Source organism: Copadichromis virginalis, linkage group LG14 (genome assembly GCF_057382275.1).
Source record: "Copadichromis virginalis isolate Kocher_CV1m ecotype Utaka linkage group LG14, C_Virginalis_male_GT1.1, whole genome shotgun sequence".
Taxonomy (NCBI): Eukaryota; Metazoa; Chordata; class Actinopteri; order Cichliformes; family Cichlidae; genus Copadichromis; species Copadichromis virginalis.
This window is the reverse complement of record NC_140631.1, coordinates 21196515-21211348: the sequence shown is the minus strand read 5'-3', so window position 1 is coordinate 21211348 and position 14834 is coordinate 21196515. Positions and strand designations below refer to the sequence as shown.

The 14834-nt window shown below is 39.2% G+C and overlaps 1 protein-coding gene across 1 annotated transcript in view; it reads left to right on the top strand.

The window, feature by feature from the left end:
• Window positions 1-14596, top strand: part of pdgfd (platelet derived growth factor d) — a 55814-nt gene extending 41218 nt beyond the window's left edge. Inside the window, exons 4-7 of the mRNA XM_085429884.1 lie at window positions 1076-1135; window positions 2678-2894; window positions 8542-8759; window positions 11786-14596. Coding sequence (XP_085286010.1) covers window positions 1076-1135; window positions 2678-2894; window positions 8542-8759; window positions 11786-11920 — 630 coding nt within the window. The 3' untranslated portion in view covers window positions 11921-14596. The remainder of the gene's footprint in view (window positions 1-1075; window positions 1136-2677; window positions 2895-8541; window positions 8760-11785) is intronic.
• The last annotated feature ends 238 nt before the right edge of the window (window positions 14597-14834 follow it).

Here is a 14834-nt window from a genome sequence, read left to right as displayed (position 1 = left end):
TTAAGACTCTTCAAGGAGAGGGATTCGATAGCTAGAGAGATTTTATGTGTGTGTAAAAAGTGTGATCTCTCAGACATTGTGTGTGTGTGTGCGTGTGTGCGTGTGTTTGTCTGTGTGAAAACAAAAGGGCAAAAAAGACAAGGAATGTGTGAATGAGTGCCAAATAATTCAGTCGGATGAGCGTTTCGCGTCAAAAAATGCTTTGACCAGAGTCTGATTACGTTCCCAGACAGATGCACATACAAAGGCATGCTGTGACCGGCTTCATTGAAAATTCTTTCAGGATTTCACTGACACACTGACAGTTTACCATCTGGACAGGCAGATACCTGAATGTCTTGGAAAACATGCGAACGCTCCACCCCGTATCCTGCAAGTTGACTTCAAGGGCAGCGACTTGAACAGTAAAAATGTGAGAGCATTGAATTGATAGATGGAAGCATTTACCTTTAGCAAGCAGAGTTTCCATTCTCACTCATCTTCACAGTCCTCTCCTAACCTTTACCTAGGATTTTATTTGCCTGACTTCAAATCCAATCATCACTTACAATAACTGTAGTTTCGCTGATATGTGAAGAAAAACACAGTTTGAGAAGATGTGGAAATATGTGCAGTATGACTGTGATGTCTGAGAGATTTAAGAGAAAAGGTCACTTAGGTGGCATTATCACTACACTGAAATACATACCAATAGTGGTTATAGGTAAGTCATTCACACCATGGAGCAGATACACTTAGGTTTCTTCACATAGCAAACCATGCATTAGAGGCGTATGCTGCAAAAGGTCACAGGGGATGGTGCAGTGACTGGGTGGGCTTAGAAAATGTTACTAAATGTTACAGACTTTGCCAATAAAGAAAATGTTTAATGTCCTCTTAAGCAGCATTTAAAGGTAATTCATCTCATCCCAACAATCTTAACCTCAACTTACTCAGTTGTATCCACATTTCTGCATTGTCAGTCACCTTTGATGTGTCACGTGTCATATCCATGTAGCCTCTGTGTGCAGACTTTTTAGGAGCTTATTCAGCCATAAGCAATAACACCAGTTATTTCCATTTTCTTTTTCTGCAGTATGAGTCTCCTTTGCCTGCATCGAACACCAACTGGGAGGCTGTCACCGTGCCCATGTCGGTAAGCCATTCTCACACAAACTTTATTCATGAGTTATTAGTATAAAAGCCTGCCTTCCAACACTTCCAACCCGTGCATAAATGCATTTGTAAGCACACCAGGAACAATGACTTGTAATTGTAACATATGGACCATTTGCATAGGCCAACACTCACCCACACAGAATACATTATTGCATGCATGTACTGTATTTAATATGCATGAACCTTACAGTGTCAAATGACTTGCTTCCTTAAACTAATGTTTAAAGTACGTTCCGGAAATCAGTGTAATTTCTGTAAGAGTATGTTCTTTGACTTATCTGATCATAATAATTAATAATAAGTGGGCTTCTGGCTGTGAGGAAATTTTAATACATATGGGTTGGTTATATAAGTATGTGGGTGCACGTTTTACACTAGTACATATACTCTTATACTCTTACAAGGATTAGATAATCCAAAAAGAAAAGCTAATACAAATGGTAACAGATGACAATGTCTTTATTTAAACAACAATGCAAAGGGGCTTTAAACATTTTATTTCAATATTCAGTTGAGCTCTTGTGAACATTTATTTTATAAGAGATTGTTTCACATTTTGATAGGAAGATTTACTGATACTGAAATTATCATTTTTATAGGATACTTATTAAGCCACTTTATTTAAGAGCTTACAATAAATCTTAACAAATCTCAGCGGCTCTTGCCTGTTTCTACATTGGATGAATCCACGTTTCCCCCTTAAATTGCTGAAGCCTCATTAGGACCCATGTTCTCTGACCTTAATGAAAGTCATTGCTGATTAGGGCAGTCAGTGTCATACCTATAATGTCCAACATATCATAATAATTATACTCCTAGAGTAGTGGTCATCCAAATATCTTTTGTTTAATCTGGTGCTACGTTTTGTGCACCCCTGTCCTGACTATTGTTGGGAAGAACTGACAAGAAGGAGATTGTGATTTCAAGAGTGTATGTTCGATATAAGAACATGTTTTTAAATAGCAGAAATTCTGTGTTTAATGTTTTTCCCCACATGTGTATATCTCAGACAGTAGGTTGACATATGCACAAACAGGTGACATATAGCTAAAAAGCATTGTTGCAAAGATTTTGGCATTAACAATATTCACATGAGGTTTAATAGGGTTCATTGTATTGTTAATATGTGCAATATATGCTGTAATGCTCATGTTCAACCATGTGATGACTGGTAGCATTTTCAATTTTGATACAAGGTCAGCCTCACACTCAAGAGTGCTTACAGGCCTGGATGCACTCATTCATTTGAGCAGAAGCGCTGTGTGTGTAAAGAGTGAGCATTTACATTATAGTAAATGGAGTTTCTTAAAATCCAGATTTTGCTAAGTTTATAAATCTGATGTTTATTCAGATTTTTCAGAAATCTGTACAGAATTCTGATCAGAAACAAACAACAGCTCCAAAGTTATGGCTGTTGCTTCAGCTGTAATCCTTTAACTGTGGAAATTTAGGATAAACTGTGGAATTTAGGATAATTGAAATAGAATTAAAGAACTAGTTTTACTCTTGACCTTTGCAGGACAGTGGTGGCGGGAAGGTGTCAGCGGCGGTCACAGAGCAGGCACCTTTTTCACTCGATGATTTAGACAGAACCATAGCTGCCTTTGACACTGTGGAGCAGCTTCTCAGATCCCTCAACCCAAACACATGGAGACAGGACCTGGACAGCATCTACACTCAAACACACATACATTATAGATCCAGGGCCTATCACCTGGCAGGCAGACATAATAAAGGTAAGTTTTACATCTTATGAAAGTTTGACCTTATCTGACCTTAAAGAAGAGGTCAGATGCCCAAATTAAGATTATATTTATAATCCCCATATATAATTCCCTATATGCCTATATGCTGTCAGTATAAACAGTGGCAGTAAAAACATAATTGTGAATACTCTGTATAGCATTATTATCATTTTGACCTTGAAATCAATCTGTTGACCTTGAAGGAGAGGTCAGAGGTCAAATGTGACATGATATTTTAAATCTTTATATGTTGATAATACAAACCACACCTGTAAAAATCATAGTTTCTAAGTTATAAGCTTATTATCTTTTACAAATAAATCATTAAGGTGACCTTGAACACCTCTATGCTGTTATCAGTGTTGGGCAAATGACTTTGAAAAAGTAATTAATTATAGTTACTAGTTACTTCTTCAAAAAAGTAACTGAGTTAGTAACTGAGTTACAAGATTCTAAAAGTAATTAATTACTTGAAAAGTAACTATTGCATTACTTTAAAAAAAATGTTTAACCCTCTGGGGTCCAGGGTATAATTGGCATAAATAATTGGTATAAATGTTTAATGAATCATATTTCATAACTTTAAATGCAAATATAAATTGTCAATTTTAAAATCAAGTTTTGCAAACAACAATGTTATTTGCAGCCATTTACCTTTTACCCTATTTAAAAAACAAAAACAAATTCAAACTATTTACAGAACAATCAGCTGTTCTGCATTCAATAAGATGCCACACAAATTATTTGTGCCACTCCAAAAAATAATTTCTGTCCACTGTAAAGAAGAACATCACAGCCTGATACCTGCAGGTCTGACAGCAGCAGGTGTATCACTCCTACCTGGAGACAGCAGTCGCCTCATTCTTCTGACACACAACGCAAAACTATCCACAACACCACACACTAACTACACAAGACAGTAGCCATTATTCACACCACTGCTCATTATATAGTGTCTTTGTAGACTTATGTGTTGTAATGAGACCAGCTAACTAGTAGTAATAATGAACTAGTTTATCTTCAGTCAGACAGTCAGCACACAAGTGGATGCTGGGGTGGTGGAGGGGTTGAAAGAGCAGACAAATGTGGCGCTGACATGTCAGAAACAGAGATGGGAAATCTTGCAGCTGAAACAGGGCGTCTGGTATATGACACGAGGACGATGAGGCTTTTTATTGCGTGTGCTGTGTGACGCAGTGCAGTTCCTGAACCACCTCGCAGGCTTCGCTTCATTTGATGCCGTAGGATGAAAGTCATCCCTTTTTATTGTTCTGCAGATGGTGATCCTCAAAATCTCTGCTGCGTGCACAGTATTTCTCCTCGTGCCGCTGCGGTCGGTCTCTGGTAGCTTGAAGGGGAGGGGGAAGAGCGTGAAGCCTTGTGCTGACCCAGACAGACCCAAACAGCAGGAGGCCCATTCTAACATACCGAGCTATACATAAAACTCAGTGCTACACCACTGCAGAAGACGTCTGCTGCTGTAATTTGAAGGAAATTAGTCATGTAATAACTTTGATGGAGCAAAATTGTTGCTGGATGTTCAAATATAGCGCAGATGACAGCCAAAGACAACCCATGAAAAGGTGTATTAGCCAGCCTCTGTCACTTAAGAAAGAGATCTGTTGTAACATTAGGCTTTCTAGTAGGTGAGTGCATTAATACTTAATTTGGCTTTTAGGAAGGAATATATAACAGCAGGAGAAACACGCACATGCACTTCCAGCATAGTGATCAAAGTAACGGTGACAACTAAGAGAAGTCTGATTGACTATGATTGAAAAAGGAAACTTTAAAATATTTTTTCTGTTAATACCAGAGATCTTTTTTTCGGGGGGGTGCTCCATTTTATGTGCAAAAGTATTGCCGTAAGTTGTTGCATCATCGAATTGCCCTTTGGGAGGGTTTATAGTGAGTCAGTGACAAGTTTAAGGCGAGACAGAACAACGCAGCTCTTTACTGTGAAGTCAATGCCAGCGACCTGCAGTCATTCAAGCAGCAGATTTTATCCTTGGGGATACAGACTGCAGATGTCTTTGACTAGATATGAAAATTAATATGCTTATTCCATACACAATAGAAAGGGAGTGTTTGTGTGTGCATGTCTGTAAAAAAATGTTCAAGCTTGCAGCATTTGCAGTGCTTTTGAGCCATCTCTCTCCTGTTTCAGTCTTTCTACCCGAGGGCTGTCCTGTTCCTTAGTAAATATTTGTACTTGACAGCAAATCTATCTCATTTATTAGTGCACGTGTGCGTGCGCATGCTGGATTGGCACAAGGACGAGGCTCTGTGTAGGGGCAGTTAGTGCATTTTGCAGGACTACCTAGAGCTGCATAGATGCTGCAGGTCTTCGATACACAAGTATAGCTCTCTCTAATTGGGAATTCAACCTGTGCAGTGGAGCAGAAATCTGCCACAGTCAGCAGCTTGGCTTTGCTTTCATTAAGACACACATACAAAGACACCCACCTCTGTTCTCATGAAAGACAGCGAGCCAGATGATAATATTAATTGGGTGGGCTCCAGGTCCGTAAAGTAACTCACACATATTCAGCCTCAAACAATTTCAAATGAAGTCGTCGTAATGCTAATACAAATAAACTAATCTTCAAAGAAACTGAGGGGTAAACACTGGAGCAGAATATGTTTTATGATTTTCCACACGTGCTCAGACCCTATGATGTGTTCACATTGATACTGTGTGAGTGACACAGTCATTCTTGGAGTGTTGCTTGCTCATCTGTCTCTGTGTTCTTTCCCTCCCCTTTCCACACCAGTGCCTTTCTGGGATTATACTCATTCTCCTTAAACAGACACCTGCAAGTCTCACACATACACACCTGCAAGCTCACAGCATAAAAAAGAACCCCGTGCCTTCACCGTCAACCGTAAAAGCATGTGCCTTACCCCCAAAGTACACAAACACACTTACTGGATTTGCTCATTAGAGGCAATGCAGTAGCATAAGTCTGAATGTGCTGCTGTCACATTGTACAATCTAAAGAAACATTACCTCACAATTCTGTCACCAGACATGAAATTATCTCTTGCTGAAAATGTGTCTTTTTTTATCTTTAGTAAAATCGCAGACTACCTACATGATGGGTTCACTGTCATTTGCAAGCATGGACAAGGAATAAAGGCTATAATATGGTTGTAAATGTAGATTCATTTAGTTCAGCTGTATCCACACTTGACCATTCTCCAATTCAGGGTTGTGGGTGGGAGGCTAGGTCCTATCCACTTGTCATAAGGGGAAATAGACAGGATACGCCATGGATAGTTCATCACAGGGCTAATACGGACTGACAGATAACCTGATTCCCTCCCATCCACAATCTAGGGCCAATTTAGAATCACCAGTTAACCTGACAAGCATGTTCGAGCACCGGGGACCACCCAGAGGAAACCCGTAAAGACACACAAAAGACCCCATCCAACCAGATGGTTCAAACCAGGAGTCTTTTTGTTGCGAGGTGCCAGGCTCCACATGGCAGTTCTTTCCCTTGTTAGAAAGAATTTGAGTAGCAAATGATCATTATTCTTAATTTCCTGACATTTTTATATGTATAATAAGATTTATTCAAATGAGCAGATAGCTTTAAACTGATTTCACACTATCTTCTCTACTTATCCAATATTGTCACACAGTTGTCCTCATTTAACCTGCTAATGCTCACACAAACGCTGACATTATCCACTTTTCATTTAGTCTGACGCAGATGTGCAAATATCAGCTGCCTGTAAGACAGAAATCGAGGATTTTAAAGGAAGAGGCAAACGTGTGCAGCACCTCAACTAGAGATAGCTTTCATTTGATGCATTTCTTTTCTATATAACTCATAAGTCTGTTCTTAATTTCTTATGACCATTTTACTGAAAAAGGAGGCCTAAAACAACCATCATCAGTGTTATAAATGCAATATATATAGAGCACTATCTACCTTCACTTCTCCTTCTCTCTGCCCTGCCAAAGGAAATGATAAAATCTTTCCCCGCATTTCTCTCCTAATGGCAGCCATGCTGTCTTGCTGCCAGTGTTTTTGGTTTGTTTTTTGTTTTGTTTTTTTTTTTGGGGGGGGGGGGGGGTTACAGCACTACCTGAACTGCTAATGAAGCTCTGCTAATGCTGACAGTTTTACCTTTAAATTGTTTCAAGTACATATATATGGACAAAAGCTCTGCTAGGGTTTGAGTGCTTAAGCCACGACTGTACTTGATTAGTTTAGGGCTTTCTCCTTGTACTCAGGGAGGACAGTTGCTTTCTACTATAAAGGTGAACGTATCAGCAGTATCTTCTTGTTATGTTGCTTTTGCGAAGCTCCGACTCAGTCATGCATCCCTGAAGTGGTTTCTGCAGGCGGTGGAACATCGGACTGTGGTATAATAAGTGCTGAAGCTTTGGTACTCGAGTATGACTCCAGCAAACTCTAGGAGACCACTGAATAAACATTTAGAACTTTTACATCTACTTTTATCAATGCGATAAGTAAATGAAAGTGAACTGTGTAATAATTTCTTTAAAAAAGATAAAAAAAACTTGTGTTCTTATCCACTTTATGATTTCTATGCCGCGTGTGTTGTAAAGATTCACTGCCCTTGGTATGGACAGTGCAATGATTATTATTCTGCTGATGACCACAATCAGTGAGCAATCAAACCACCACTGATTGTTGCTCTGCTTCTGCTGTCTTTCTTCTATTCTTCCTCTTATCTTTTTGCCTTCAAACCGCCTGTGGTCTCTCTGAATTGCTCCCAGATTAAATTAAAACACTCGTGCTGTTTTTCACAGACAAAACAGCACGAGTGTCGGTTTCATTTCTCTCATTTGTCTGTGCATAACTGAGATAACTGTTGTAGTTCTCTGCTTAACCACATTACAAATCAATCTTTTCATCACAGTTGTTTGTTGGCATCAGAACAAATATTCACCTTCTACATTTTCACCGAGCAGACTTATGTGAATAATAAACGTATAAAGATTCTAGTCGAGCTCCTGGATCTGAATCTTTAGCAACAAGTGCTTTAATTAATTATTTTAAGTGTCCACCTGTCAAATAATTGCCTTAATTCCCTCAAAATGAGTTTTGAGTCATTGCAGCAGGTCCAGTGTGTGCTAACTAGGTGATTTTTCTTCAAAGTGATGACACAAAGAAAGGCTGTGATCTTCAATCAATGAATGCCCCCTGCTTTTTTTACTGCATCTCTTTCAATCCTCTCTCCATCTCTACAGTCACTTGTCATTGAAGTTGTCCCCATAACTAATAGTGTCTCCACCTCTCAACCATTTTCACTCAGTCAATATTAAGGATATTTTTAATGTAAATCACTCCCGTCCTTCCACGCCATTCTTCATTCTGTGCCTCCACTGTCCCAAACATTTGTCTTTATCATCACATAAAGCAATAACTGACCTGTCTCTTTCAATCTTAGTGTTAAAGGGAACTTTGCAGTGTAACACAGTATAAAAAGAGCTATTTTCCTTAGTGTATTTCTGTCATACCATAAAACACAACAGATTAAAAAAAGAGAAGGTAATTTGCTATTGTAAAAATTAGTAAGTCTTGATAAAAAGCACAAAGCGAGAGGGAAAAAAATGTGATCGTTTATTAATTTGATACTTTTCTGCATTATTGTCAAGTTGATCTGAACCGGCTTCACAACGATGTCAAGTGGTACAGCTGTACTCCTCGCAACTACTCTGTGAACTTGCGAGAAGAGCTGAAGACCACCAACGCCGTCTTTTTCCCTCGATGTCTGCTGGTGAAACGCTGCGGGGGCAACTGTGGCTGTGGCACTACTAACTGGAATAATGGTTGTACCTGTCAGGCCTCCAAAACAACGCTCAAACTGCACGAGGTAGGTTTAGCACCATGGAGGCACTCACACCGAGTTCAGATAATTACAGATTTCCAGACCACACAGCATCACAAAGAAAGAAAGAAAAGACGTGCAAGCTATACAGACACCCACACAGGCACACTAAGATATTTGGATCTCACAGTAAACCAGCAGAAATCTTTTTTATATGGGGAAAAAGAGCAGAAAAATTAGAGGGTGTGAAAGGGAAATTTGCTAAATATTCCCTCTACTGCGTCTATCTGGTGAGCAATGCCTTTCAAAGATGTTTTCCATAATGGCTCATGTGATATTTGAGACTTTTGGTGTAAGAGATGATTTTGCTACTGTTACTGTTGAACTATGATGGAACTAGATGAGTCCACCAGAAGAAGCAAATTGTAACAACCATTACACTGTTTGTTAGTAAAACTGTTGTTTTCAATACATTCTGTTTCAAAAGAAAAAAAAGTTTCTTGTCCATAAAAACAATAGTTCAAATCATAAACAGTTTAATGTACTCAATATTTTTCCGTGAATGTTTGTGCATATTGCAGCTGTAATTATGCAGCAGTACATGGGATCGTTAAGGGTTCTTCTTAAAAAGTCTGAAAATTAATTCAGCAAAAAATCGCCCTAAAATGTCTCACACTTCACAAACTTTTGCTGTCTTCATTAAATACTGAGAGGGAGCAACAAATCATATTAACCTTGGTCACACATGGCGATGAATGAGTCAATGGACAGAATGTATAATTACAAATGTACTGTAATATTTACAAAGTCCAGCAATACAAACGGCATATATATATATATATATTGTGAAATCTTTTTTAACTCCATTCACCCCTTTCTGCTCATTACTTCATTTAAATTCAATTCAATTCAGCTTTATTCTATTCATGTAGCACCAAATTACAACAACAGTTGCCTGAAGGCACTTTACATTCTAAGGTATAAAATACAGAGAAAATCCCAACAATTGTATGATATCGTATTGAGTGAAAAAAGAAAGGTGAAGGTGAAGAAGAAACACTCAGTGCATCATGGGAAACCCCCCAGCAGCCTAGACCTAACTAAACTGTAAAAGTTGAGAGGGTTCCAGTCTCCCAAAACCAAACTGGGAGCTAGTTCCACAGAACGTATCATTAAGCACTGAGATTTATCTGCAGTAGTTCTGTAAGAACATTTCTGCGTCTATTACAAACAAAGAAAAACATTCCTATAATGCACTTTTATTGCTAAATGTAATATATCAGAACTAAGACTAATACCACATGAATCATATCAAATTACAGGCCCATCGTAGACTAATAGGATACTTTCTTTCTACTTTTTTTCTTTGTGTTACTCAGATATATGAAAATCCTCAGATACATAGCAACATTTTAAGCCCAGTGAAATGCTGAGCTGGCATTACACTAATAGGACTATTTTTTATCAGCACTCCCAAATCCAAACAAAAAAACATCAATTAGGCCATAAAAATCATTAATTTAGGTTTGTTTTTTGTATGGTGCAGCGAGTCTGGTTACAGAAATGTTACAGAAAGGTGAAGCAGATTTATTCAAGTACGAGAACGACATTTAAAAGTTCCACATCGTGCTGGGTACACGATGCTGCGGAAGGAAGAGAGTGAGCGAATGAAAGAGGGACTGAGAGGAAGTGATTTAGATGCAGAGTGAGGGACAAGCAGGGAGAAATTGGGCGAGTACTAGCGAGGGCTGCATCAACAATGAAACAGCAATGCACCATCAGTCTCGCGCTTTCTCCCCACTTCTCTTCTCAGTGCTTTGTATGCCGCCTCTGTCTTTCTCTTTCTAATCTCTCCATATCTCCATTGTAAGCATTCTGTCTCTCCCTTCCTCTCTCTCTCTCTGGGTTTCCATCATCCTTTCATTCTACCCAATTCCCATTTTCAATTTATCCCTTTGCAATCCACCATTCTTGTTCTTTAAGCCTGCCATTCATTCTTCTCTGTCACTTCCCTCCATCTCTTTGTGTCTTTGTTCTTGCATAGCATCATTATTGAAACATAGTCCATAGGGCTCTCTCTCACTGTCTCTCGTTAAAAATCATACAATGACAGTTTAGACAAAAGTGGGATTTGGGGTTGTAATGGTGCTATGTGTGTGAAAAGGAAAAAAAAGTGTATTGTGTCGGTACACATTGCACTGCAGAGTACAGAACCACTGCAGTTTGGGTTCTCATGAGTGTGTTTGTGTGTCTAAGAGAGAGTAGGGTACAGAGACTGTGACTTCCTTTGTTCACTCTTCTCCTTGCCGGTAATCACGGACCTGTAGCTGCTTCCTTCAGTGACTTAACTTCTCTAGAAACACGTTATTACTCACACTAACGTTTCACTTCTGGGAAGTCCTGACATTAATCATTGGTCGCGTCTCTTTCATTGAGCTTTGGAAAACAAATTTGCTGCATCATTTGTGGAACAGTTTGTACCTTTGCTGTATTTTTACATTAACAGGAAATGCAGCAAATGGTGACTAAATCAAATTATGATTTCAGTGCTATGTATTTCCCAGTAAACATTTCTTTTGGTAACTTATGTTTTCCTTATTACCTGATAATGGGAAAAGCTCCTGCTCCCAAAGACTCTGAACACAAATAAGAAGACAGGTTAAGACATGAACAGATTTTTAGTGTAGCCACTTACAATAAACAGGGAGAACAGAAACTCCCGAAAAGCCAGGAGAAGATGATTTTCCATGACTACCCCATCATCGACTTTGTAATCTACATTTTTGACTTGCCCACTTGCTTCAAAGCCAAGTTTTCTGACATATTCAAATCCTCTCAGGTAGCAGTTCCTCTTTTTTGTTGTTGTTGTTGAACTCCTGTAGTGTTTTGTCCCGACTGGTGTGCTTCCTCTTGATATTTCCTCTTTTATATTCAAACAGGATTCAACAAATACAATCACTTGACAACACAAAACAACGTCTGGCAACGAGACGGAAAACAAGAAATAATTTGTGCCCATTTTCATTCCCATTCTGCGTCCTTACCATTTTTTCCCTCTGTGCCTCTTCTAGGTGCTGAAGTACGCTCCAGACCCCATTCGGTATCAGCGCCATCAGAGTCCAAAGGTTCGCTGGGTCATTGATGAAATTTTCCTCTCACATCATGAACAGTGTGAGTGCGCGTGTCCCTCCCAGCCCCCTCGCTGAGGCGGGCACATCTGGAACTGTTAGACGAGTTGTCCTTTCTATCTATTTTGCAATGGACTTCATATAATAATAGCACCGCTGACAAACATGCAACAAAGAAGAAGGTAACAATTGACTTGTAAACTGCAGCTCGCGTCATGACTTACCTTTCCTCTGTCTATGGGCCAAACCTGTAAATCCTGTAAACGCAACTCCCATCCCAATGTTTGCTATTTACCATTCCTGCAACTTGGTATTTCTGTCTTCACTGTTCGTGCTGCATTTAAACATTACATGTATGGTATGAGTGTTAACGTCTTCCAAAGAAATCCCCATTAAACTCAGTCCAATTTCTTTCCTCCCAAATTTTAAAACCGTCGTTGTTGTAAACTTAAATTTACATTTTGATGAAAGGATTTTAAGGGAGGCCAGCCTGATTGAACTGAACCTGAATTTTTCTCCAAGCCCTAGAAAAGAAGTCTTTTACTTTTATGTCACATGTTTTATTGCATTTTTTGTTTTAAATAAGACTGTTTCTAGAAACTTTAGGCAACTGCCACGAGCATGCTGAGATGAGTGAGTGTGAAACAGAAGGGGAGAGGGGGGGAGAGAGGGGGGATGGGTTGAAGGAAGTTTACACAAAAATAACACTTGATATGAACTACAACCTCCAGGCTAACTACAGCCCTCCACATTAACACATTTACATGCACACACATCCACTCCAGGCTTCCAAAACCCAAAAAACTGTAGTTATTTATACAGGATCCTGAGGCTTCTTCTACTTTGTCTGGATATCACGCTCCTCGTTATCTGTCCGTCCATCCACACAGCTCATGCGTCTTTCTTTTCTTTCTCTCTCGCTGCCTCCGAGTCGAACACATCAAAGAAAATGTCAGATCCGGCTCCTGCCCCGTGCCCAATTTTCCAAGCATTCCTGGCATTCCAGCTGCTAAGCGGAATTCTGCTAACGCGGATAAAACCGCGACACTTAGACCCTGAACGCACAGCAAAGGAAAGAGAGAGGGAAACAGGAAGTTTATAGGAGAGGAGGCTGATGGAAAAGGGGAAATCGAGCCTTCTATTTGTAGATCACCAGCACGTCGGGATAAGAGGAGCACGATGCTTTTATGATAGATTCCAATTTTTTCTTGAATTTTCTAAATGCTCGTGTGTGTCACAATCTCACACGCTGCCCTGTAAGTTTGCAGAGATCTGTGGGAATTACCGTGAGCGATGTTCTTGATCTCTGCTCATAACACAAGCAGCACTTGAGTGTGTGTATGCGTGTCAGTCCCCCTGTAGCAGCGCAGGAAGAGGTCCTTTTGTTTAAAGGGTGGAGGGTTACCAACAGTCTGTAAGAGCTGGCAGCGGATCCAAGCATGTGAATGCTCAGCATGTGACTGTGTGTGCATGTGTGTGTAGCTGTCGGTTTAATGGAGAGTCAAAGCAGCAAAGCTAGAAATTAAATGAAACGCTCACATTGTAACACTGAATTATTATTAATAGATGACAAATCTGGGTAAGTTTAGGTAAAATGACAGATTTCTGAGGCGCTCTGCTGGAAAAGTGTACAGGTGTATGTAGAAGGGACTAGAAGGGACTACAGATACTTTACAGAACAAACATCTAAACGTAAATTATGATTTTTTTTAAACAAAAGCCAAATCATCTCTGAATCGCTAATAAATATTTTTTAATTTCTATGTGTTATTTCATTGTTAGACTTTTGGTACACTCAGAAAAGTGTTTTTCTTATCGCTTCTCATTGGGTTCTCATTGACTCTGCTTAGAGTCATCACCATCACTAATCAGCATATCAGAGACATCACATTCTGCAAGTTAAATTCATGCTGTGTGGTCAACACACAATGACTCAAGTCATTTATGTTATTTCAACAAAATGCTGTGTTTTGCCAGGTCAACATTTTAGGCTAAAACGTTTTTAAATGCATAGTATTGTGTTGAAGTAACACAAGGGACTCAAGTTAACTTTCTCCAATAAATCCAACTTAAGCAGAATCTTTAAAACCAACAGTAGTGAGGTTTGTTTTTTTAGAGTGCATAAGGACATCGGCTGCTGCAGTTTCTGGACCATGCATATAAAATAAAGGAATAGTTTTTACATGCAAATTGATGTATTATAAACGTAGCAGGACCTGTGGTTGTGCACCCGTGTGTGTGTGTGTGTGTGTGTGTGTGTGTGTGTGTGTGTGTGTGTGTGTGTGTGTGTGTGTGTGTGTGTGAGCGTGTGCATCCTGTGTCTGCCAGTTTGCTGCTGTTATCAGCACATTCCACTGTTGCATGCACCAGTGACATGCTCTTTTTTCCATGTAGCTGTTTTGTTTTCTCCTGCAGCTCTTGAATATGAGATCACATGTATCTCAGCGTAAAACTTTAACTAGTTTCTTAGGTCAAACACAAACAGAGGGCCTTTGGGAACATTTGAGAGTATCGTACCTTTCAAAGAGATTTGTTTCAGTTTCCCTTCCCAGAATTTCAACAGGTGGCTAAGTAGTTTTAACTCAGAGAAAAGCTGTTGATGTCTGTTTTAACGAACAAAAGTCATCCTCTGTTGCTCCATTCAAAATATATTAAAGACAAAACTGTATGCTTTACCTAAATAATTTATTGTCTTTTTCTGTTGTTTTATTTAAAAAAATCAGTCTGTTGGTTTTGATAAATAAAATATTTCAAGCATTATTGGCTCGAATGCTTTGTTTTGTGTTATTTTTCCCCAGCCAAAAAATGATTTTATCAGGTCTTTGCCCAGGTTTGATATGATATGGAACAATGACTTGTTTGATCACCTGTGCAAAGCAATGGCAAATCTGTGGCAGTTTTTTTTTTTTTTTGTTTGTTCTTTTGTTTTGTAGTGGATACCTCACACCCGATGTAGAGAAACACTGAGAACTGCAAAGAGCCAACGCAAACA